This window comes from Etheostoma cragini, chromosome 22 (genome assembly GCF_013103735.1).
Source record: "Etheostoma cragini isolate CJK2018 chromosome 22, CSU_Ecrag_1.0, whole genome shotgun sequence".
Lineage (NCBI taxonomy): Eukaryota > Metazoa > Chordata > Actinopteri > Perciformes > Percidae > Etheostoma > Etheostoma cragini.
In genome coordinates this window covers 7,234,652-7,257,741 of record NC_048428.1, presented here as the reverse complement: position 1 = coordinate 7,257,741, position 23,090 = coordinate 7,234,652, and the positions used below count along the sequence as shown (strand labels likewise).

Here is a 23,090-nt window from a genome sequence, read left to right as displayed (position 1 = left end):
CTATCTCCAACTTCTCCAAATACCGCTCTTTGGAAGCACCTACCAGATGCTCTACCTCGAACCAATAACGCCACGACAACTTGCTGTTCAATAGAAGAAGCCATAATGAAGAAGACAGTATTATTATTACAGTTTATTTTGTGTTATTTATTTTTAACTAAATGAAACTAATGAAACTTTCCGCATGTCTACTACACGGTTTAGCTTGAGCTTTTGGTGATTCCAGCGTCCGTCATGACGTGGTCACGTGTTTCCAAAGGGTCTATATAACTCCGTGAATGATACATTACACATCTCAGTTCCTTTTTAATGTACAGACAGTCTTTTGATCATTTCAAAGGAGATCAGAAAAGAGGAAGATGAGAAGAAAAGGGAGCGAGAGTCTGACCTGTTTCTAGGTGTAAAAGAGCAAACATAAAATACAGGCTATCAATTAGCTAAATAAATATCACCATCCAATGAATGGCCTCTAATGGGGTGTTGAATAAGGCATAGTTATTATATGAAGACATACAGTAGTACATTAACATCATTAAACACGGCAAACAGCAGAACCTGCAGTTCACAAACATGATCATCTAAAAGAGTATAGAAATAAGCTGATTGGTTCCTCCAGTAGAAGGTCTGTTTAATTTGATATTACTCCAACTTATCCATCTAAAATATCTCTATTAGCACCTTTTTCATTAAGACTCCATCATTCTGCTGTGCATTGCATCACTCTTGGATCTCACTAATCTACCTTATAGATTGGATTTAATTCATGTTATCATTTCATCCAAAATCTAGAGATCACACTTGTCTTATTAACATGCAAACATGGACGTGAGCCTAGTTCCTTCTCTGTGTCAAAGTTTCCTCTACAAACAAATGCATGGCTCTGTAGAGCTCATTGGTAGGCAGTGCTTTTAGCAGTTTCATTCCCCCCTGCTTTAAATTATGACAGGAGATTTCTTTTCTATCTGCTACGGAGGGAACACTGTGTTACAGTCTAAAAAACACAGCATGCCACCTGAAACAGTAGACTGCTCAAACATACCAAATAAACTGGATGGATGAATAAGCAAATGTAGAAAATAATCCTGCTAATCAAAGTATTTTTAAACCATATTTCGCCCCATCAACTGCATGCAAAGGTTGAGTGGATCTTCCAGTTTCACATGGAGAAGGTTTCCCTGAGTCATGCAGTTTCACATGCATACAGTAAATACAGTAAATACAGTAAAGGATAGCTTGGTTACCACTTCAGTCTTTTTTTGGGTGTTTGTGAGTGCAGCCAGGCATACATCAAGCGTCCCCAGAGAAGCCATCGGTATTTCTATGGAACAATTAGTCCTCCACACCTCATTGAGAGCACTTACGTGTAGGACTTGTTTCTACTCACTTTTGTTAGTCCTTACTCTGCTGCTGGTCATGTTCAGACTGCTAGACCAAATCTGTTTTTTTTTTCATATCCAGATTGTATCCAGAAAAAGTCTTTTCAGCAAAAAAAGCAGTGATGCCAAACAGTCCGAGGGGGCCGCAGACACTGCCTCTTTTGCCAGGCAAAGGATTTATCTTCTTGGGGTATTATGTTGCAATTACAGAATTGTATGAATCTACATTCTTAGCAATCTTCTGCATACAATAAATACAGCTGCATGTCATTTGAAATGTATTTATACTCTGGTAAAACTTCAAGTTTCTTATTTTGATATGACAATAGTGGCCTATTCTCATTCCACTTCAACAGTCTATGTAAAGAGTATCCAAGTGGAGAAGAACACATGGATGGGAAGCAATAGAACACTCCTTCATTGGTGAAGTACTTTAATCTGTATGTATTTTTCTAGTGATTCCTACGAGCCAACATTCTCAGGAGGACCTACTATAGGCGTGGGTCGGTGTATGATTTTAACGGTATGATAATCTTTTCTCATCTTTTCTTTTCTGGGGGAAAACATTTTTTTTCAGTGAACACAGTGTATTTTATTTTTATACACACTGCACACTGGCAGGGAGACGGATTTCTAAACTGCACTTCCTGTCCTTATGACAGAAACTTTGAAACCGTGACATTTTCAAACCTCGAAAACGGTAACCGCCCGTTGCCTAATCTAACATATACGTACATCAATACTTACTGATATTATCTAATGATATTGCTTTAAAAGACGTGTCACTGAATAAAAGGAGCTACAGACCACAACGTGAGAAATGGATTGCTGCTGTGATGATTGCACACAACAGATTAAGTGCCTTGAAAAGAGACCTTCAAAAAAGCCTGGTGTCAAACAGCTGATCACCAGATTATCAAGACTTCAACTGCACCTGTACTGCTGCCTGTCTGGAGGCAGCATCTTCACATTAGCCCGCACTGGCATCTCATCCCCCCACTGCAGCTCCACAGATGAATAGTTTCATGAATATCTCAGGCATGAGATATTCATGAAACTATATGAGGGTAACTGCAGATGTGTGCAGAACCCACCCGTCAGCCTTGTAAATAAAAAGCTCTCAGCTCCAGCTCTGAGTGAGAGTCATAAAGAACCAGGCTCCCTTGGCTGCTCCCTTCTCCAGTCGCAGAAAATGTGAAGAGCCCCAGCCTAATTAGTGATGAGTTTTTAGTGTTGCTACACCTGTTCCACATCTGCTTTTGCCTTAATGACCTTGAAGGTAAGTATAGCCTATATCTTAGAAAAGCGTAACGTAGGGACACACCTCTCTGATCTGTAGGGTGTAGAGCGAGTTCCTACCCCCCAAGGACACCTGCTCTGAATCTCTGTCAGCACAATGCCCAGTGTTACCTGATTATTTGTTAGATTACATTTTTAAGTATGTGAAGGCTAGTTCTTACGACAGCACCGGCAGATCATTTATAGGAACGTCTTGTCCTTGGATACACAGTCAAATATATTCAAAACAAATATGTTTTTGCTTTGATGCAATTTAGTCCATTATTCTTTGTTTTTTGTCACTATCATTATCATTCATGCTTGGCAACTTGAGTGGAAACTAAATGACAAATTGTCACAAGACACAGACACACACACACACGCGCGCGCGCGCAGGGAAGCTATATTTTTTGGCAGAATCTTGAGTGCTGAGACAGTTGAGGTGTGTGCACTGACATAAACAATAGCAAAGCATTTTTCTGTATTTTTTTCCTTACAAATGGACACAATCTGGAGGTGAATACGAAAGTCATAAATCCTGATATCATGATACATAGGGATACATGGCATGGTAATGGATAGATAGATTGATTGATAGATAGATAGAGGATAGATGCTAGATAGATAGATAGATAGATAGATAGATAGATAGATAGATAGATCAAAACCCATCAAGTGATGTCACACCTTGGTGCGCCTCCCCTGCAGTCTGCTGGAACTGAAATATTTGAATATTTGCCCCTCACTCAAAACTTTTTCTCGGCACTGCCTTCAGGCGCAGCACCGGGGAGCTGTGGGTGGAATGCCGGTAACGGCGCGGTCCCTGTGCCAGCGTCGGAGCGCTCTCTCAGTGGTTCAGCAGTAGAGACGCGCTGAGGGATCGAGAGGACAGGAGCTCTATGTTAAAGGACTGCACCTTGCAGAAAAGTGGCTGCCCGGAGCCCGTAACCATGCGGGTCCTGTTGAGCGTCCTGTACCCCGTCCTCTCCCTCACCATCTTCGGATTATACCCCTCTATGGTGAGTTTCTTATTTCATATTAACTGCCACTTGTTTCATAGCAGAGCGTTGCTGTAACCAGTGCTTACTATTAACGACTATATTATACACGGGTTTGATCGCATTGTAGGTTCTTTACAGTAAACCGGTTCGTGACGGTCCCTTTCATGGAGGCTGGCTGACATGTCAAACTTCACTCAAACGTCCTACAATTTAATGTGGCCAAATTTACCGCCAGCAATATAAACCTGGTTAGACTACATTCAGGGGGCTTCTTATAAATCCATGCATGCTCTACACGTCGGTAAAGGTTTAATGCACAGAGCTGTACTTGTTTCCATATAAATAACAATCATTTAAAACTATGACTAATCCGAAGGCTTTGCCTGCAGCGCTTCTCCACAAAGGTAGGCTAAAACCAGTCAATTAAAAAACCACGGACATTTTGAAAATGCAGTGCTAGTTGGTAGATTACATGTGTGACGAATTTACAAATAGACCTTATTTGTTCGGATGGGTAGACTATTTGAGTGCTCTTTTTTTCGGGAAAACGTTGCGATCAGCAACAGAAAAATAAAAATGCCTCATTTCAATGCAGTGTTGCGTGACAGTTACCTACTTTATTGGCCAAACAATAAGCAGAACATTGAACCACCGTCATTTATCTGAATAACATTGCCTTAATTGAATTTACCAAAAATGACTGTGTTATGCTGAAAAACAAAATGTCATTAGTGACTAATCACCTTTTATTATGCACCCACCTTGCCCACTTGTGGATCTTCTTTTGTTTGAAAGATACATAAGTTGTGATGCAATTGTGACAGCATTAGGTGAGACAATCATGTCAGCATAATATATAGCCATGCTTACAGTATAAGACCCAAAGGTTCTTCCAATTGAGCCCTGTATAACTAATAGTTGAGCAGGAGCATGGTAATGTCCCAGTGGCACCAGGGGCGGTCTCCCTTCTCTCTTAATTCAATACTGTGTTGCTGTTCTGTCAGTATTTGGTTTGTCTTTGTGCTCAACATAGCTCAAACCAAATTTGAGGGAAATGGAATTGCGTGGGCAGTGATTTGTACTGAGGGAAGGATGGTATAACTGTCCCTTATGATTAACCGATATCCATCATATATATGCAGTTGTATAAACCTGTAAAGCAGAGCAGAATATTGCTAACACCCAAGGGCAGATCCTTTATCCTAGTCCTGAAGCAATTAGGGGATTAATCGATTAGTCCATAGACAGGAAATGAATTGATTGTTAATCACTTCAACGTCATTTATCAAATATCTCCTTGTTAAATCGTATCCAATGTAATGCTGCAAAGTTAGTTTAATATGATTTCAAAAGCCTTTGTTTGTTTTTTTAGCAAGTCAATGCCTTCAGTGTAGTTATTCCTAACACCTTATATGTTGAGCAACTCAGTGAAAAGGTAACCGGCTATGGAAATGATCACGGCAGCCCTGATGCAGCCCTGATGCAGCCCTGATGCAGCCCTGATGCAGCCCTGATGCAGCCCTGGTCTTCAGGTTGGGTTATTGCGTTAAGAGAGCTCTGGGTATCTACTCTGGGTTAATCTCTTTATATTTGACAAATATATTACTTCTAAAGATTATCATTCTTTTCTTCTTCTATCTTTCTTGTTTTTTTTTCATTGGATCAATGAATACACCGTTGCCATTGAGGGATATGTAATATGAGATATGGCTGGAGCAGGAGCGGCATGCAAATGGCTAGCACAGCCCCACAGGCCTTTCCACTTCAGTATTTAACAGTGATCTGGAAAGCCAAACCTTTTATAGTATACCAGTACGCTGGAAATGATTACGCTGTCACTCACAGGCTGTCAGACCTTGTTCACAAGGCTTTGTTCATTATAGTAAAGGGTGGCAGCCTCTACCTCTTGGCATTTCAGTTTGTCTTTGTGCTGCCTTTTGTTTTTTTCCCACAGTTTAAGTTTCAGCAACTTTAACATAACCTAGAAGCCGGATCTATTCTGGATAAACTGGCTAACTCTAGGGCTGATGGTATGGACTCCCCTCTATCGGGGTGTGGCATGAGTGATATTACCTCTGCATACACCACGGATCCCCAAGGAGCCTTTGTGAGAAAATGAAATATTTGCATAGTTTAGTTTCCCTTATGGTCTGTGCCAGCCGTGTAATTACACAGTGACTGCTAACAACACTGTGTTACTCTCATCATGATCGAAATGATGACTGGAATATGTGTTTTTATGATTACACATTATATTCTGCACCTGGAGGACATATTGATTGGAGTAGAAAAAGAGACTTAATAGACTCCAGGAGTCTGACGTAAGACTGGTGCCAGAATTCAGTTGCTCTCTTAAGATTCACTAGACATAGTGTCCCTTTAAGTCGTCCCAGCTAATGGCTAAAAATCAATTTTGAGAGGTAGGTTAAATCAAATTGATTTTCTGTAAGTTATAATTCAAGATGTTTGTCTTTCAGTATAATTCTATTTTATGATCTGGTAATCCCAGTCTTAAACAGGCTATGGCTCTATTGCAGCATAGTACCTCCAGTACCACAGTACCTACAGTGTCACAGTAACTCCTCTACAACAGTATATCCAGTACCACAGTATCTACAGTATCACAGTACCTCCGCTACAACAGTACCTACAGCATCCCAGTACCACCTCTAAAAAATTACCTGCAGTATCACAGTACCTACGGTATCCCTGTATCACAGTACCTCCAGTATCACAGTACCTCCAGTATTACAGTACCTACAGTACCACAGTACCTCCAGTATCACAGCCTCCAGAATAACAGTACCTCCAGTTCAGTATCTACTGTATCACACTACTTGCAGTATCACAGTACCTCCAGTACAGTACCTCCAGTACCACAGCACAGTATCTCCAGATGAATATGATCATTCTACTTACATTTTTTTAATTTCAGTTACAGTTGATAGCCATCACGACCGTGACTTTTGCAACTGAACATGTTTTAGGAAGATGAAGAAGATGAAATGAAGCATTAGATTGAGAGACTTAATGTATTTTAGATCTGCTAAAACTACCAATTCGTTGGCACAACATCACATTTATGCCTAAATGGGAACTTTGGTGTCTTGTCAACCCGCACCCTATTGTCTCATGTTTTAAAGTGACTTATGGAGACAAGAACTTATGAAATTGCAACAACCTCCATCCAAGAAAAGGGCTGCAATGCATTCCTTCAGGGCTTTTTTACAAACCTTCAAAGTATCTTTAATAAAAGGGCTTTGATCCCTTCTGTTTTTAATTGGGTCTTGCTCACAAAGAAGTCTCGTTCTATGTAGTATGTTTACTAAAACATACTTTTCTGCCACTGAAAGGTTCAGATTATTAAGTGTCTGACAACTTTATAGAAAGGACCCTACAGAGAAATAAGACTATATACTGACTAATGTCAGTTGTTCATTGTGTTGAACCAAGTCGGCTGACTTGATGCCCAAAGACGGCGCAGCTCCGAGTTGGAGAGAGGAGTTCCAGGCAAAGTTTTATTGTGCTGGAATGTGAAACGTAGTGTTATCTAAACAACATTCATGTCATGGCTGAATATTTAGATGATTATGTGAATGAGTCAAGTCACCAGAGTGAAATTTCAGATCCAAACATTCTCAATTCAAGCCTGGTAGTGGAAAAACAAGCACTTTTAGTACACATACGTTGGTGGTGCATAATTGCCCCACAGGATTTCGATGCTGCCGATTTCATGGCTGCCGGCCGGCAGGGCTCTAATAACTAACTCAGTACTGGACCAATTCCAAAAATTGGTGTCCCAATTAGTCCCTTAGACACTAAAACGTGGGGAAATAGGGTCCAGGTTGAAATCTATATTTAAGCTCCCCTTTAATAGTGCCATGCTGTTCCCTGGGATTTGAAGTAATCTGGTTAGTAATCTGGTTAACAGCAAACATGTGACTAGAAACCCTTAACTTGTCCTAATATGTTTGTACCTTGGTGGATAAACAACAAACGTTGTGCATGGCTGTGTTAAACAAAACTAAAGTAACTGTGAATAATGTGGATGTTAAAGAGCGCTTTCTCTTGGGAATTTAGTTACACCACCGTTGGGATGGAGCTTTGTGTAGGCAGGCGCCCTTTGTGTTAGCCACTGTGAGTAGGTGGCAAGCAAACATACTACATACACACACACACACACACACACACACACACACACACACACACACACACACACACACACACACACACACGCAGGCAGTCACACTCAAACACAAGGTCTAATCCACAATGCCAGATTTGCCAATTTACAGAGTTATAGTTTTCAGCCGCAGCTTCTGTTGAAAGGTTTTGATCATGTGGGATCCAAATATGATCTGAAATGTGATCACAGCTGCAAAGGTTGGGGAAATCCTGCCGAGAAAATGTTACTTCCACTCATCCTGTTGATCAATAATCATATGAAACATATAAATAGGCATTGAAGACGCTAAAGGAGCTGATGGTCTTTCTGTTTGTTTGAAATCTCTTTTCAGCTTGCATTTATGTGGATGACACTCTCAGGCTCGGTAGAATTTGTCGAGCACAGATGTCGTATTAAAAGATGAGAGATGCTGTGGGAACACACCTGCACATGCACGCAAGCATTTCATATTTCATATGACCGTTTCCCCTGGGGGGCCAAATTAAAGATGACACGTCAAAATATATATATATATATATATATATATATATATATATATGTATTTATATATTTGTCAACACAAATGAAGCAAACAGCTTGCCACAAGACTGCCAGCAAAGTCAATAGTTGTGACGCTGCATGTTTCATGTTGGAAGCAGGGAGGGAGTTGTCAGCGCTGATGGACTGGAATAAGAAAGTCCGCTGATGATGGATGTGAATGGTTTATGCCAGCTGCAGGTTAAATATATGGCGCTCGGACTTAGAGAGGTGGTAGACTGTGTCTGTGTGAGGTTGTAATGGGTTTTCTGTCTCTTGAATAACTCAATTGAGCTTATGTTTGTCAGGCAATTTAATTCATACTGTCGATTAGTAATAAGATGTCTATGTACCGACAATGATAGAAAAGCACCAGTTACCTCAGAACAAATTTCTATTCTTGCATTGGGCCGTTTTGCCCTTTTCTGGCTTGTTGTCCTGTTCATTCAAAACAGCGATACTTCATTGTCATTCATATGTATAACTAGGAAATGCTTAAACCGCTTTATTTTTTACATATGATGATTATACGTCTTTAAAGAGACTTTCCTTGGTTATGAGCACTTTTCACTCCTTATGTGTGAATGCATCTCCGTTAATATTAGTCTAAGCCATAATTACAGGAGCTGGGACATGATGTTGAAACCACCGGGGACACAGTTACCAACCTCTCCCTCAGCTGCCCTTACGATTGCTATAATTACAGTCATGCATATCACTGGATGAGACTTGAAAGGAAAGGAAGACATTTGTGGTCTCAAGAAATTTATAATGTACTCAATCAACCAGAGAGATGATTATGGGCTATGCTTGTTAATTTCTTACTTGCGAAGATAAAATGCCACATAACTTATTAAGTAGCTTTAGACAGAAAGGCAGATAGATTGATTTTGAAGTACAAGAGTAGAGTTAAGTTGGAGTTTGTTGAAGGTTACCTAAAACATGAAATCATACCATAGCACCCAAACCAAATATCTAGCTGCCAATGTGTCTGTTTTGTATTTTGGCGATTTTTTTGTATTACTGGCCAACTGCACATAATATAAGCGCAGACTGTTGTTTCCTTCTGACATAACCCTGTTTGGCTGTTTAGCTGACATAGTGTGCTCCTCCAAGTATGTAGAGACATATATTAAGCCAGGCATTCTAACAATGGCCGCTTATGTGGACACAGATAAAGCCATAATTTTAATTATATCTTTCCACTTCACTCTTTTATCTTTGGCATTCAACAGGCTAGAATAAAAACTCTCCACACTGAAAAATGTCATGCATCACTCTTGTAACAGCCCTGTGCACACCGCTTCAACATTTGGAGAAGTACAAAGCTCGACAAACCTGTTGTGCTTAGTTACGGGTTCTACACTATAATTGGACAGTCACTGTTCGGGGGAGGGGTTTAGTGACCAAACCAGTGGTAGATTTCCAGAGCAGCTGCCGTACAATCGAGGTCCATGACAGTCTAAAATGTTAACTGTAAACATCAAATTTCATCTGTTCTTCAAAAGTTAAAGAAGCAGAATTTTGGACGGATGTTCAGCACTCGTATAGTGATAACGCCAATGTACAAAGGACATGTGACCAATTTCTTCATCAGCAGTAGCCTAGTAACAGTAAAGTCTACAAACCATTTAGCCAACTAACAACTGTGAATTAACAGGAGGCCCTACATGTCCATATATCCTGCTTTAATTTAAAGCAACAACTTGGGGGAAATTCTCTTGAAGTTGCCTGAAGGTTTTCTAAGAAACTACAAACCCAAGTCAAACGTTTAGGAAGTAATATAAGGAAAGTAGTTGTTCGTTATTAGTAATACATTTCAAAAACTTCAAAGAACCTTGTGGAATGCAGTGAACATACTAATGCAGTGGTTTAAAATAATATTCTGCTGGTAGATCATATTATTGCAATTATTGCATATTGCTTTGCTGATATCAAACCAGTGGGAACACATACATCAAGTACACGCACACACACACACACACACACACACACACACACACACACACACACACACACACACACATACATACATACAAATGATGCATAATCTTATTTTTTTTGCACACTGTTCTTGTGCTTCTCCATCAGAATGAAGGCCAAAGTGGAGTCTTCTGCCACACCTTTAACATCCCAACATACTGAGCATAATTAGATGGAGACAATTCAAAAGGTTGCTAAAGAACAAGAACTAATCAGGTGAACTAACTTTGCTGCAAATGTTTAAAAAAGTCTGCAGATTCTGTGGCATTAACATGGCAGGAATGTCCTTTATCAAGATTCGGAAACCGAGTTTGTTATGCAATACTGTACTAATGAGCATACTCTTATTTTACAAACACTGTGAGAAGCTGCCAAGACATATGCATATTGATGACACAGATTGGACTCAGGCTTCAATTTAAGAAGACTTCTTATCCCAACAGACTGCTCCACTAGAATTGCCAACATAATGAGTGAGAATTCCAATTACAGGGCCTTCTCGGGTATCCCGAAAGACTAATGCTTAAAATGAGGGTGCTTAAACTGGTACCTAATACACCAGTCTTATCTTATCAATACAGTGGGTTTTAATTTTTCTACATTGATTTACCCTATTTACGGACCCTCGTAGTTTGAGGCATCCTCAACCTGACTTTATATTAGCATGTTATAAATAACTTGACGTTAGAGCGCTGCCACAGCTGCTTAGCATTCCGCTTGGGATGCATGTGTCATTCAGTGTGGCCTGGAGATGTCCACTGGCTTTACTCCACCGATAACGTTTTATGACTGTTTCAATATCATCCTCTGATGTGTGTATGACTGACATGTCGTCAGCCAGAAGACTCACTGAAGCACACCCTAGAGAAGAAGCACGAGGGTGTGAACAAGATAATGCTGTAGCTCTGTCAGAGACGGTCTAGGGCAGAATGTGCCGAGCTCCTGCAGAATTATCTATTCAATCTTCTCTTTGCTGGGGTCAAAGTGGCCAAGAAGGTGGCACGCCTCTAGTAAATTAATCTCCCTGAAAGCCTTTAGTCACAGTCACATATCCAAGAAAAGATTGCCTTTTCTTTTGCTGTGTCTTTTCCCCCTCCCTCTTTCCCTGAATAGCATGCATCATCTCTTTGTCAGGATCTTCCTGGAACCTTTTCTGGTCTAAGGATTATAGTTGGCAGGATTGCTGTTGCAGCTGTGTTTAGGGGCGTTACCATTTGTCATAGCAGTCTCAGATGTCTGCTTCAGTCTGGTTACAGAGCTGGCTGAACATGTAAGTTCATCTTCCCTGCCATTAGAGCTAAAATGTTAACTGATTTAAGCAATATAATCATCAGTTACAGTACTGACATGCACATTCCACTTCACTTCCCTCCAATACACTGGTGGCTTTTTGTTTGGACAGGATGACAGATGACTGGATAGATAGCATCTGTTTAGGGCTCTGTCTTGTGGCAGGCAGGGCGGCAGCATTACTGTGATATGGGAATTAGTTGTACTGGCATCAATGGCACCTGGATTAGTTTCTAAATGTATTTATTTTTTATTTATTTTTCAATTTTTTGTTGAGAAAGGCAAAAGATTAACAGCATTACACATCAAAGTTTTAGCCCTTTTCTTTATTCTTTGTCTTCAGCACACCTCTCCCTTAACACACACACACACACACACACACACACACACACACACACACACACACACACAAAATGTAAGATAATCCAAAAGTAAAACCCCCAAAACTGTACCCCCCCACCGCCCAGATCTCTCCCCCCAAAAACATAACAAAAGACTAGAGATGATGATGCTGCACCCTTTCATTAATTAAAGGGTGCGCTTCATCCCATGCCCGGATAGTTTTAATGCTGGCGCCATGTATTGGAGCCATGGACCACTCCATCGAAACAATTTCAAGAAGTGAATTGGCCCGTTGTTGCCCGGTTATGGGTCTGTGGCGGCTGCCATCTCAAGGCCAACATCTTCTTAGCTGCCGTGAGGCCAGCCCATAAGATGCTCTGCTGTACAGACAAATCTAAACAGGATTCATCATTTAGTAGGAGCAAAATCAGAGAGACTAGAATCCTAACTTTATAAATCCTAACTGAGCATGTCACTCAAAGTGAGAGGTATCATCTTCCAGAACCTAATCACATCGGGGCATTCCAAGTACATATGCATAAACAACCCCAGGACAACGAGTAGACAAAGGTCACATTTGGGAGATGTAGTAATTTTCATAGAACGGCTCCTTCTAGGGGTAAGGTACATCCTATCCTATGAGACACATTTTTCGAACAGATATCTTCAACATTTATAGCAGCTAAGTCCCCATGCCATGTGGCTTCAACTGTCGATCGTTTGGCAGGATCAGAAATAAATTTGTAAAGTTTAGAGACATCCCCTCATGTTGGTCCCACTGAGGTAAATATTAAATGAAGAGGATGTGTGGGGAGAGCTGATTCATATGGGACACCCTAAGCCTTCATGGCTGACCTTAACTGCAAGTAGAAGAAAAAAGATGATCCTGGGAGATCATACTCAGCCTGTAAATCGTTAAAGCCATGGTTGCAATGCAGGTCTTTTAAAACATAAACTCCCCTATTCGTCCAATGTGGGAATGAAAAAGGTATATCGCCCTTAAGAAGTGAAAACATTTTGAAAATTGGGGAGTGATGGAGCCCTACAGGAGCTTTGCCCACATGTTTCCCTAAATTGCGGAAGGTTGTGAGTAGAAATGAAATTATAGGGCCTAAAAGTAATTTGGCTTTTTTTCAATGGGATGTTGGAATACACTAGGTCCTACAGTCACAGTCACAGTCTGTGAGGCAGCAACTCATTTTCTTCAATTGGTCTCCAAGAGACTAAAGAACCAGGATTGAACCATATAGATAGAGGGCGTAACACAAAGGACCAAAAATCTAAAAATCTGGGAGAGCCAGCCCTCCCTGTGCCTTGTCTTGTTTTAAACAAGGCCTCTTTCCTTTTCATATATATTTAGATATTAATGAGTGAAGTTTATCCCAGTAGCTAATAGGAGGAGTAAGAGGAATCAAGAAATTAACACGAGGTAGTGTATACATTTTAAATATTGATATACGGGATGAAGTAAATGTATTTATTAACAGGGATTTGTTTATAAGTTTCACACAATGGTAATTTTAAAGTTTTAATCCAGGTTTTAAAACCGGTTGATGCAAAGCAAAGTAGATACATATCTTCCAGATGTGTCTGAGAACACTGGGAAGAAAGGTGCCACTTGAGGAACTGCCAGCTGAGAGTAAGCTTCCACTTCCATATGTTACACTCCAGTGAAAAAACAATGGTAATGGCTACTTAAAATTAAATTATTTGTGTTTCCACTCTGCAGCTCTAGCTGATGCTGTTGAGGTAGTCGGATAGCTCTTATGCTATTTATCTAGACTGTATTTATAACAGATTGATTTCTGCCACTGCCAATCTTTTAATTTTTTGCTTGCCCGCTTCTCACCTGTGGAGACCCTCTGGGGAGTCCTTCACATTGCCAGACTCATATAGAAAATGCAATCAGCAATCATGAGACTGGCAAAAGAAATTAGATCAAGAGACCCGGGCTTTACTCAGCAGGGTGGAGATTTGTTTACGCTGCACAGTCTGCTACAGTGTATGGACTTGTTGTCTATCTTGGCAGTGGATGTGCTTTTGTTGTGTCTCCCTCCTCCCTCTCTTTGTACTGGTGTCGAAACAATTGGTCGCAGGGAGGGATTGTGGAGGAGGTACACTGTGCCTTCTTCAACCAATGTTTTGCACTTTTGCTTAAATAAAAAAAAAAAAGTGATCGCAAAGAAAAAAAATCTTGGCAGTGGCTAAAACAGATCCACTTAGCACTAAACAGAATTGTCCCTGAGTCCAACTAGGTTTCCATGCAGGGTGCAAAGAGCAGCCAAATATCTTCTATCAAATTAGAAGAGCAGTGAGTTTACAGAAATGTTACTTAACTGTAGTGAGAATTACTGGTGTGGAAATATATATTAAAGTATCTAAAGCAAGTCATTTTAAATACAAAACCTTCCTATTGTATCTACAATTGGTAACAACATTGACCAAAAAAGAAGGCAGGGTAAAAGGACAAGAGGACCGAGGCTAAACAAGGTTTCAGTGGATCTAAAAAATGTGCATGAAAAGTAAAGCAGGAAGCAAACACAACCTAATATTCCGGCTCCGTCACCCGTGTTTTCAAAACTGTAATTCTAAATTAGTCACAGTCACGGGTGAGGGCAAAGGAAGTGATCCGGATTAGATGACAGCAGCTAGCTCTCCCTGACATCATTCACTAACTCAATCGTAACCATATTACCCATAAAAACCTACTCACTCTCCCTCCCTCATCAACCACCTACGTCTCTCCCTCAATCGCCCAAAAAGGTTGATGAGGACAAAAATAATGTTCAGTGTGAAGCAGCCAAAGTAAAATACATGAAGATGAAATAACAACAAACAGAAATGGGATTCAATTAGGTGTGTGATTGGCACGATACCTGTCTGCTGTGAAGAGCATGAATCAAATCTTCCACAGGGAAGAATTCCTTCAGATGATGGTTTATGCTTTGCAGGTGCACCATTGACCTGGCATGTTTGTACTGAGTAATCCAAGATTTTGAAAGTCCACTTTTGAACAGCATGCTAGCTATAACCAATCAATGTTGTCCAGATGAACATGACAGACATCAGCCGTGACTGATTTACAAACGTAATTTATTGACAAATGACAACAAATAGTTTTTTTTCACTTAAAATATTTACTGCCAAATCTAAACCAGTACTATTCAAGATTCAAGATTCAAGTACACTTTAGGGTGAAATTACGTGCAAAGTTTACAGCTTAAAGATAAAGCACAGAAACAGTTCAAAACACCGTAGAAAATCAAGATATTAGCTATATAAATAAACAAAACATTCTTATATGGGTGTGTGCATGTAGAGTGATAGTACAATGTCCAAAAAAAGGAAAAATATAAATATCTAGATATTATCTATACTGTATATTGGTAACATACATATATGTACTATGGTATGGTATGGTAGGGTAATAACATCTTAAAAAATGTACTTGCCGACAACGTGGAAGTCCAACTTTACCTGCTGAAACGGGCAACTCTACCAATATTATATGTAAATGATATCATTTATTTTGAGACAAAAAAAATACTTGCTGACAACCTTTTGAAAGAAATAGTTGCCTGCTTAATATTTTGTTTCTGGTAACTTCACTATAAAATGTATCATTACAGGAGTACATTGGCCAATAAAGGCAATACTATATACAGTACAGGTATTATATAGCACCTAATACAATTGGCAACAATAATAGGCTAAGTCAGCACGTACACCAAACTAATCCTGCAATAAACACAACAGACACCACACAAAGAGTAAACCTGTGGCTCGCCAAAAGATGATAATGCATAATTTGAGCATTTCACTTCATGTCAAAAAAATGTTTATGTTAAAAATAAATGCTTCTATTTCTTTTCCTGTCATTTGGATATTCCTTGGTGGCCAGATGACGGATACAGTACTGTAAATGTCACTCTTGGATTCACTGTGGCATGAAAAGTTGGAGTGCTAATTCACAGTTTAATCAAGTTGCCTCATAAAAGCCCAACATTAATAGGGACTAGAAGAGAGACTGACCTTGTGTGCTGCAATAAAAGTAATATAGTCCATGATCATTCATTATAAGTGGTTACTGGACTGTCTTATAATCTTTGAGTCAGTAAGTTATATTAGATCCTTGAATAATAGAGGCCTGTTTTTCAAATAGCAGGTCAATGTTAGATAACACTGTAGGATGTCGGGTGCATGCTTTAATGCGATTAATTGTACAATGAAGGTTTCTAAAAAGTGACAAATCTGAACCTGTTTGAAGATTATAGGAATGTAAATGTAAATGTGCTGTATTTATATAGCGCTTTTCCAGTTTTAACAACTTCAAAGCGCTTTTACATCTACAGGAAACATTCACCATTCACACACATTCATACACTGTGGCCGGGGCTGCCGTACAAGGTGCCACCTGCTCATCAGATAAACATTCACACACATTCACACTCCGATGCGCAGCACCGGGGGCAACTCGGGGTTCAGTGTCTTGCCCAAGGACACTTCGACAATGACTGCAGGGGCGGGGATCGAACCACCAACCTTCCAATTGGCAGGCAACCGCTCTACCACTGGCTGACATGGTTAGTTAGGAAGACATGGTTAGTTACAGAGATGTTGAGACAGTTCTATGGTAATTTTACGCACCATAATTTTAGTGTAGTAAGTTTAGTAATTGTGTAAGGCGTTTCTATTATCGTGTTATAGCTTTGCTTTTAGAATGTAGAGCACAAAAGGGCATTGAAAAGAAAGTTACTTGTGTTTAAAAAAGCCTCCATGAGTTACAAGATACAAATGAAGAAATAAATAAAAGACAAGTTAAGATGTAAAAATATCTTAACACAAAAAGCGGTCTGAATAAATCAGGCAAAATTAACTTTAGAGGCTATATAAGAAATGGCACATACAATCTGTCTTAGGTTGATATAATAGGCTTTATATAAAGAGGGATTGCCTAACAGCGCCACAGAAGTGAAGCCAAAACAGCCCCCCCGCATTATAGTTCATAAACCTCGCCCCCTGGGCCAAACTAAGAAATCAAAGTATGCATAAAAAAAAACTGGTGTTTGTTCAAGTGTTCATTTGTCTGAGAAGTTTAGTTTTTATTAGTTATTTGATGCTATAAAACCGTCTACGGTTGTCACATTAACCAGATATGTTTACGACCACAGTAAATTTCTGATTTATGTAATAAATCTGGTCTGATTGTATAAAGGGTTAATGCATCTTAGTGCTGATCGGGCTAGTGATCCTTAATCCTTAATAAAACCTGGAGGGGTTATACATTTTGCAGTTGATTTCTTGTTTTGACTTGTTGAATATTGAATGCTGGCACAAAATATTGTCTGTCTGCAACTTTGTTCTGAAATGATTGATGACTATTATTGATGAGTCAATCCCTGGCCAAGAAAGACTGGGAGATCAAGCAGAACAGATGAAACATGAATCGGTCCTGGCAACCGGTCATGTGTTTGTGTGTGTAGGACATGCTGTATGTAACCACTTGTGTGTGTGTGTGTGTGTGTGTGTGTGTGTGTGTGTGTGTGTGTGTGTGTGTGTGTGTGAGAGAGAGAGAGAGATGCCCGTGCAGACATTGAGCGGCTAGGCAGAGCTTTGAGCTGCTGGATGCTGTTTTGTGAGGATGATTAATGACTAGACTTTAGCGCGCAGCTTTGTGAAACCATTGTAGCCTTGGGTCTGATCTTGAGAGATAGAACATATTGAAAATTAGCCTGGCCTTATCAACAACACAGTTTCATAAATAAAATTCAATGTAATAAAACCACATGGGATAAACCATGTTGTTAATCATGTATGATACTGTTGTCATGCATTAGCAAGTGCTTTTAATCAGTGGGTAAGCACCAGTAAGCAACAGATGGACTGTTCTGACTGTGCCATCTACTGTATCTGCTTATTTGTTTTTATCTTCTCTCCCTGTTTATCCCTCAACTCATCTCATCATCTCATGATTGTTGTCCCTGTACTTCTCTGTACAGATATCCAGTGGTTTGAATTAGTTTACACACCCATGCTAAAGTCTTTTAAAAAGAGGAATAAAAAACATCTTTTGCAAATTGTTCTTAATGCCTTAATTCCAAAAATTAAGGAAAATCCAACCTTTTAAGGACACCAAATTTCTTTTTGAATGAATAATGTATTGTAAATAAATAAATGTTCTCCCTTAAAATACAGGGGGCATAGGAATACACCCCCCTATGTTAAAATCCCATAGAGGCAGACACATCTTTATTTTTAAAGGCCAGTTATTTCATGGATCCAGGATACTATGCATCCCCCCCACACACACACGCACACACAAACACACACAGCATCATCACAATCCCTTCTCCATACATAGAGATTGGCATGGGGAACATTCCATTAGATCATCTCTCAATGCAAATCAAACCCACTATAAAGCCAACTGAAATAAAACAATGCCAATCTCTAGGTATGGTGAAGGGTATGTGATGATTTGGGGGGGGGGGGATTTTAATTGTAAATGCAACATAGAGGTGTGTATACCTATGCACCCTGTATTTTAAGGAAGAAAATGTATCTATTTACGATACGTTAATCATTCCCAAAGAAAATTGGTGTTCCTAAAAGGTTGGATTCTCCTAAATATTTTGAATTAAGGCATTAAAATCAATTTGGAAAATATGTTTTTTAATTCCTCTTTTTAGACGACTTTAGCATGGGTGTGTAAACTAATGCAACTCACTGTGAATCTGTACAGAGACGGACAGGGACAGCAATCATAAGATGATGAGATGAGATGAGGGATAAACTTATGCAAGCCAGTGTATTTGCTTGCATAGCTACTCTCAATGAGAGTAGCTATGCAAGCATGAGAGTCTCTCATACATCTAACTCTTTCCCCTCAAATGACAGTCAAGTCCTCTTTCTTGTTCTTTGTCAGCATTCTCCTCTTTTCATTGTTTTTTCAGCTACTGTTTTCCTTTCCTTCATAAACCCCGTTCTTCAAAATTTTCCTTCTTTTTCTTCAGATATGTCACTCAGATATATAGTGGATGACAAGGTTTACTCGCAGAGTCCTTGGTGGCAAAGTACATAAATATTTACGGGATTACAAAAGCATTTTCAGACTTGCTTGTCTGCTTTGTCTTGATTGAAGCGTCAGCTCGATCGCTCCATTGCTAAACAGTTCATGGCCACCGGTCCTATGAAATATTTAAAAAAAAGTACTAGAAGTTACTTGAAGTTCATGTCTTTAGTTTTCTGAATGATTCTGAATGGCAAGATGTTGTGCGTAATCTTTAGACAACCCCACAGCTCTAACATAGTGGCAAGAGTTACAAGATACTGTAGTGCCAATAGAACCTTTCAACTTAAAGAATATGTAACAAAATAAAACTTACTTATGCCTGTTTACAAATGCGTATGTTATAAATATTCTAATCTTCCAGATGCGGTTTAAAAAAAAGAATGCACCCCACACAGGGTGATTAGCACTTTCCTAAAACTGTTACCCCAAACAGTGATTATCCAATCATAGCTTAGCAACCGTAACTAGGCACAGCAGGCCTGTCAAGCTTTGGATTTCCCTACATGTTGAAGTGGTGTGCATAGGCTGTATTAAGAGTGATAGACCCCGTTTATACGTACATCGTTATTTTGTTTGCCTACACGCAAACGGAGAATTTGCCTCTGAAAACGAGTCTTTCTAAAAACGGGTAATCTCCGGCAACTGGAAATTTTCGCAGGCATATTTGTATGTAAACGGAGACAGAGGTTTAAGAAGCAGAGGAACTGAGGAAGAGAAGAGGGGATTCTGATTGGCTAATGTAAACTGAGACGGAGGTTTAAGAAGCCGAGGAAGTGAGTGAGAGAAGAGAGAGGATTCTGATTGGCTAACTTGGGCTTGAGCTTCTTGTTACACTGCCACCTACAGGTCTGGCCTGCCCGTGACGGCATTGACGGCATATATACACGGGTACCTGTAAATGAACACTTTTCTGAAAACTGACAGCTGTGCACAATGTTATTTTTGAAACCGGAGAGGTTGAAATGTCCCTTTATGAAAATAGCCGCTCACGTGTAAAGTCGTCATAGTCTGTATATAAAGAGTTTGGAGAGTGTCTTTTTTCAGCCTCTCCAAGTCTGAAAGAGATGGATTCAACTGTGTGTTTGTCTAATCTATGCTGCAAATGTGAGCATGCTCGCCTTACTCCCTTACTACCTACAGTGGAGTGGTAACCCAGAATTAACGAAACTTTCAAGGCAGAGGAGCATGTTAAACATTAAAGTTGGTTCATGGCGGCACATCCGCTGTCTGTTTCTTTCAGACAGCTGTGACTACAACCAATAAAGCATACCGAATATCTGTCCTGCTTGTCCAAGTATCTTCACTGAGCGTCCAAACAGGAGTATGTTGGAATGAACTAAGAGTATACTATTTCATTTTCTGTGTCAAGATCGTTATCATACATATGTAATACTAGGACGTACTTCTAGCTTTACACTGTGATACAGGTCAATGCTGGATCTGTATTTCCATGTCTTCTACATTGATCAGCATCAGGTCAGGGTGTTGACATCCTCGGAGCTGCAGCCATGCCCTCAGTCTTAGCATGATATCATGTATACTTGGAGGGGGGGATGCAGAATGACTTGGTTGCACGTCCCTTGATAACCTGCCATCCTCAATCTCCAGCCCCTAGTAGCAGGGGCAGAGGGGATATTTAGTTGAATATGGGAGTCCAGTCTGACTCATTGATTCCTATCTGACTGAGTCTTGTTGGAATCTATGGTCCCAACCGTGAAGTATCAGCACTGTCCATGATGCTGTCCGTGGTTCTGAAGTAGCAGACCCACTTCTTATTGCTGCTGAATGAAACAAACCTGTTTGCATAATAGGACAGGGTTTAAATGGTTCTCACTTTATCACTGATCATAAAAAAAATCATAAGTCTGAATCTAATTCAAATCTAATGATAGCTAGCGAACTACAGCTGATTAAATCTGCCTGGCAAAGTCACAGTAATTGTATAGATGAACAAATATGGGAGTAAGAGGCTCATCTTCTTATCTAAACATGACAAGAGTGAATCTTTTTTTGGTGTATGAGCCAATTTATGAAATCATAACCTTAGGCTCCCTATAAATGTGAAAGCTAAAGGGCAGACAGGCTGGAGACAGTCCTGTGTCTATAAATGATAAGTCCATATTTCAGACCTGAGTGAAGGCTTGACATGCTAACTTCTCCCTAAAAAATCCATTTTTCTGTATAAGTTAACATGTCGTTACAGTTATTTATATGTGTCAGCAATTTAGATGCCCAAATATTTGTAATAAAGGGAATAGTCCATCTGGGGATGCAGAATAGCTGCTTCAGAATGTGCAACACATATTAATTTATATTTTATTTCTGAAACATCATTAAAAAAAAAAAAACCAACTTGAGACATTCAGTTTATGAAACGATAATTATTATACTATTAAAATTGATATCATTTTTTGAAGCAAGGTGTGTAGCTGCGCACCACTCTCAGCACTGACTGTAGCAGCATGTCTTTGTTGCTAAGCTTAGACTTACTTGAGCATAACAGCTTTCCAAAGACAGCCACTGTCATATAAATATGAACTAAATGATTGTGCAATACCAAACCTAAAATATAGAATATAGATCTACCCTTATTGCATACATTTGTTTGTGCTTGCAGACTATCAGCCCAAAGGAGGGCTGGCAGGTGTACAGCTCGGCCCAGGATGCTGATGGGCGCTGCGTCTGCACAGTGGTGGCACCGGGACAGAGTCTGTGCTCCAGAGATGCCAAGAGCAGACAGCTCCGCCAGCTACTGGAAAAGGTAAGCACGATGGGATATTTACCACCCCAGTGCAGCATGCACACATACAAGCACACACACTGGGAAAGATGGGAATTAGAAAGGAACACATTTCTATAAGCTTTATTGTTCATTTGAGGAGTGTAACATGAAATGTTTATCATGTGCATTTTAATACAGGTATTCCTCTGCCAGGCCTGCAATGGTTTTTCTTTTTCAAAAAGAACCTGTAACACACACACACACACATACACACGCATGTAGACAGACTCACCAGGGATTTCTTTTTAATTAGTTGCAGTTTAAGGTTGAATAAGGAGCGATAGGAAAGGCATCCTCAATTCACCTGCTGACTTAACTATACTATTCTGGACTCTACTATATTATACTATACTATACTATACTATACTATACTATACTATACTATATTATACTATACTATACTATACTATACTATACTATACTATACTATACTATAATATACTATACTATACTGCTAAATGTCCAATTTGTGAGTGCTAACCCTGTTTGAGTTGATATTTTATCGTTTTAATCTAGGTGCAGAACATGTCTCAGTCCATTGAGGTGCTGAACCTGCGGACTCAGAGGGATTTCCAATATGTCATGAAGATGGAAAACCAGATGAAGGGCCTGAGGACCAAGTTCAGACAGATCGAGGACGACAGGAAATCCATCATAGCCAGAAACTTCCAGGTATTCTACAGCCTGGTTTAATCAAATGTTCAATAGATCTTTTCTATTTGGTTTTTCCTCCTTTTAGATTTCACGAATGCCATTCACACCATAAACATGTTTTCAAGTGTGATTAAACTTTGTACATACAGTACATTACTTACATTTTTGGCATTTTAAGACTAGAAAAAAACAGGGGAATGACTGGCCTAGATCAGATTTAATCTCTATTACATCACATTCCATTGATGAGAAACAGTAAAGCCTGTATTGTTTTAGGCTTAAACAAATAGATCCACATTTACAATTACACTTCAAGGATTAATTCAACTCTTTTGTCTTTATTGTAAATATAAGACTACAGCTGGCAGCTGGTTATCTTAGCTCAGCATAAAGACTGTAGATCCAGTTGTATCCCCCACACTACTGGATCGACTCTGTCCAAAGTAACTTAACCCTTTGTATCTCAATTTCAAACAATTGAGATAACATATACGTTTAGGGAATGCAATCAGTCTCTACTAAAACACAATTAAAAACTAGAACTGCACGCAGTTTCAACGGGGCCCAAGCCTCCCCTCGCCAGTCGTCCCCGGCGACACGGGGAGCGCGT

At 39.7% G+C, this 23,090-nt stretch overlaps 1 protein-coding gene and 2 long non-coding RNA genes across 3 annotated transcripts in view; 1 reads left to right on the top strand and 2 right to left on the bottom strand.

Annotated features, from left to right (window-relative positions):
* Window positions 1-1,953: 1,953 nt before the first annotated feature.
* On the bottom strand, window positions 1,954-15,219 carry LOC117937707. Its single transcript, XR_004655215.1, has 4 exons — window positions 15,208-15,219; window positions 11,979-11,984; window positions 4,417-4,424; window positions 1,954-2,028 (listed from the first exon to the last, which is right to left on the bottom strand). It is a non-coding gene; the product is annotated as an uncharacterized LOC117937707 (long non-coding RNA).
* olfm3a (olfactomedin 3a) overlaps window positions 3,554-23,090 on the top strand; it is a 23,765-nt gene continuing 4,228 nt past the window's right edge. The window contains exons 1-3 of the mRNA XM_034861846.1: window positions 3,554-3,673; window positions 21,662-21,805; window positions 22,343-22,498. Of these exons, the coding sequence (XP_034717737.1) occupies window positions 3,554-3,673; window positions 21,662-21,805; window positions 22,343-22,498 (420 nt within the window). The remainder of the gene's footprint in view (window positions 3,674-21,661; window positions 21,806-22,342; window positions 22,499-23,090) is intronic.
* LOC117937706 lies at window positions 19,837-20,041 on the bottom strand. The gene is made up of 2 exons (XR_004655214.1): window positions 19,994-20,041; window positions 19,837-19,961 (listed from the first exon to the last, which is right to left on the bottom strand). It is a non-coding gene; the product is annotated as an uncharacterized LOC117937706 (long non-coding RNA).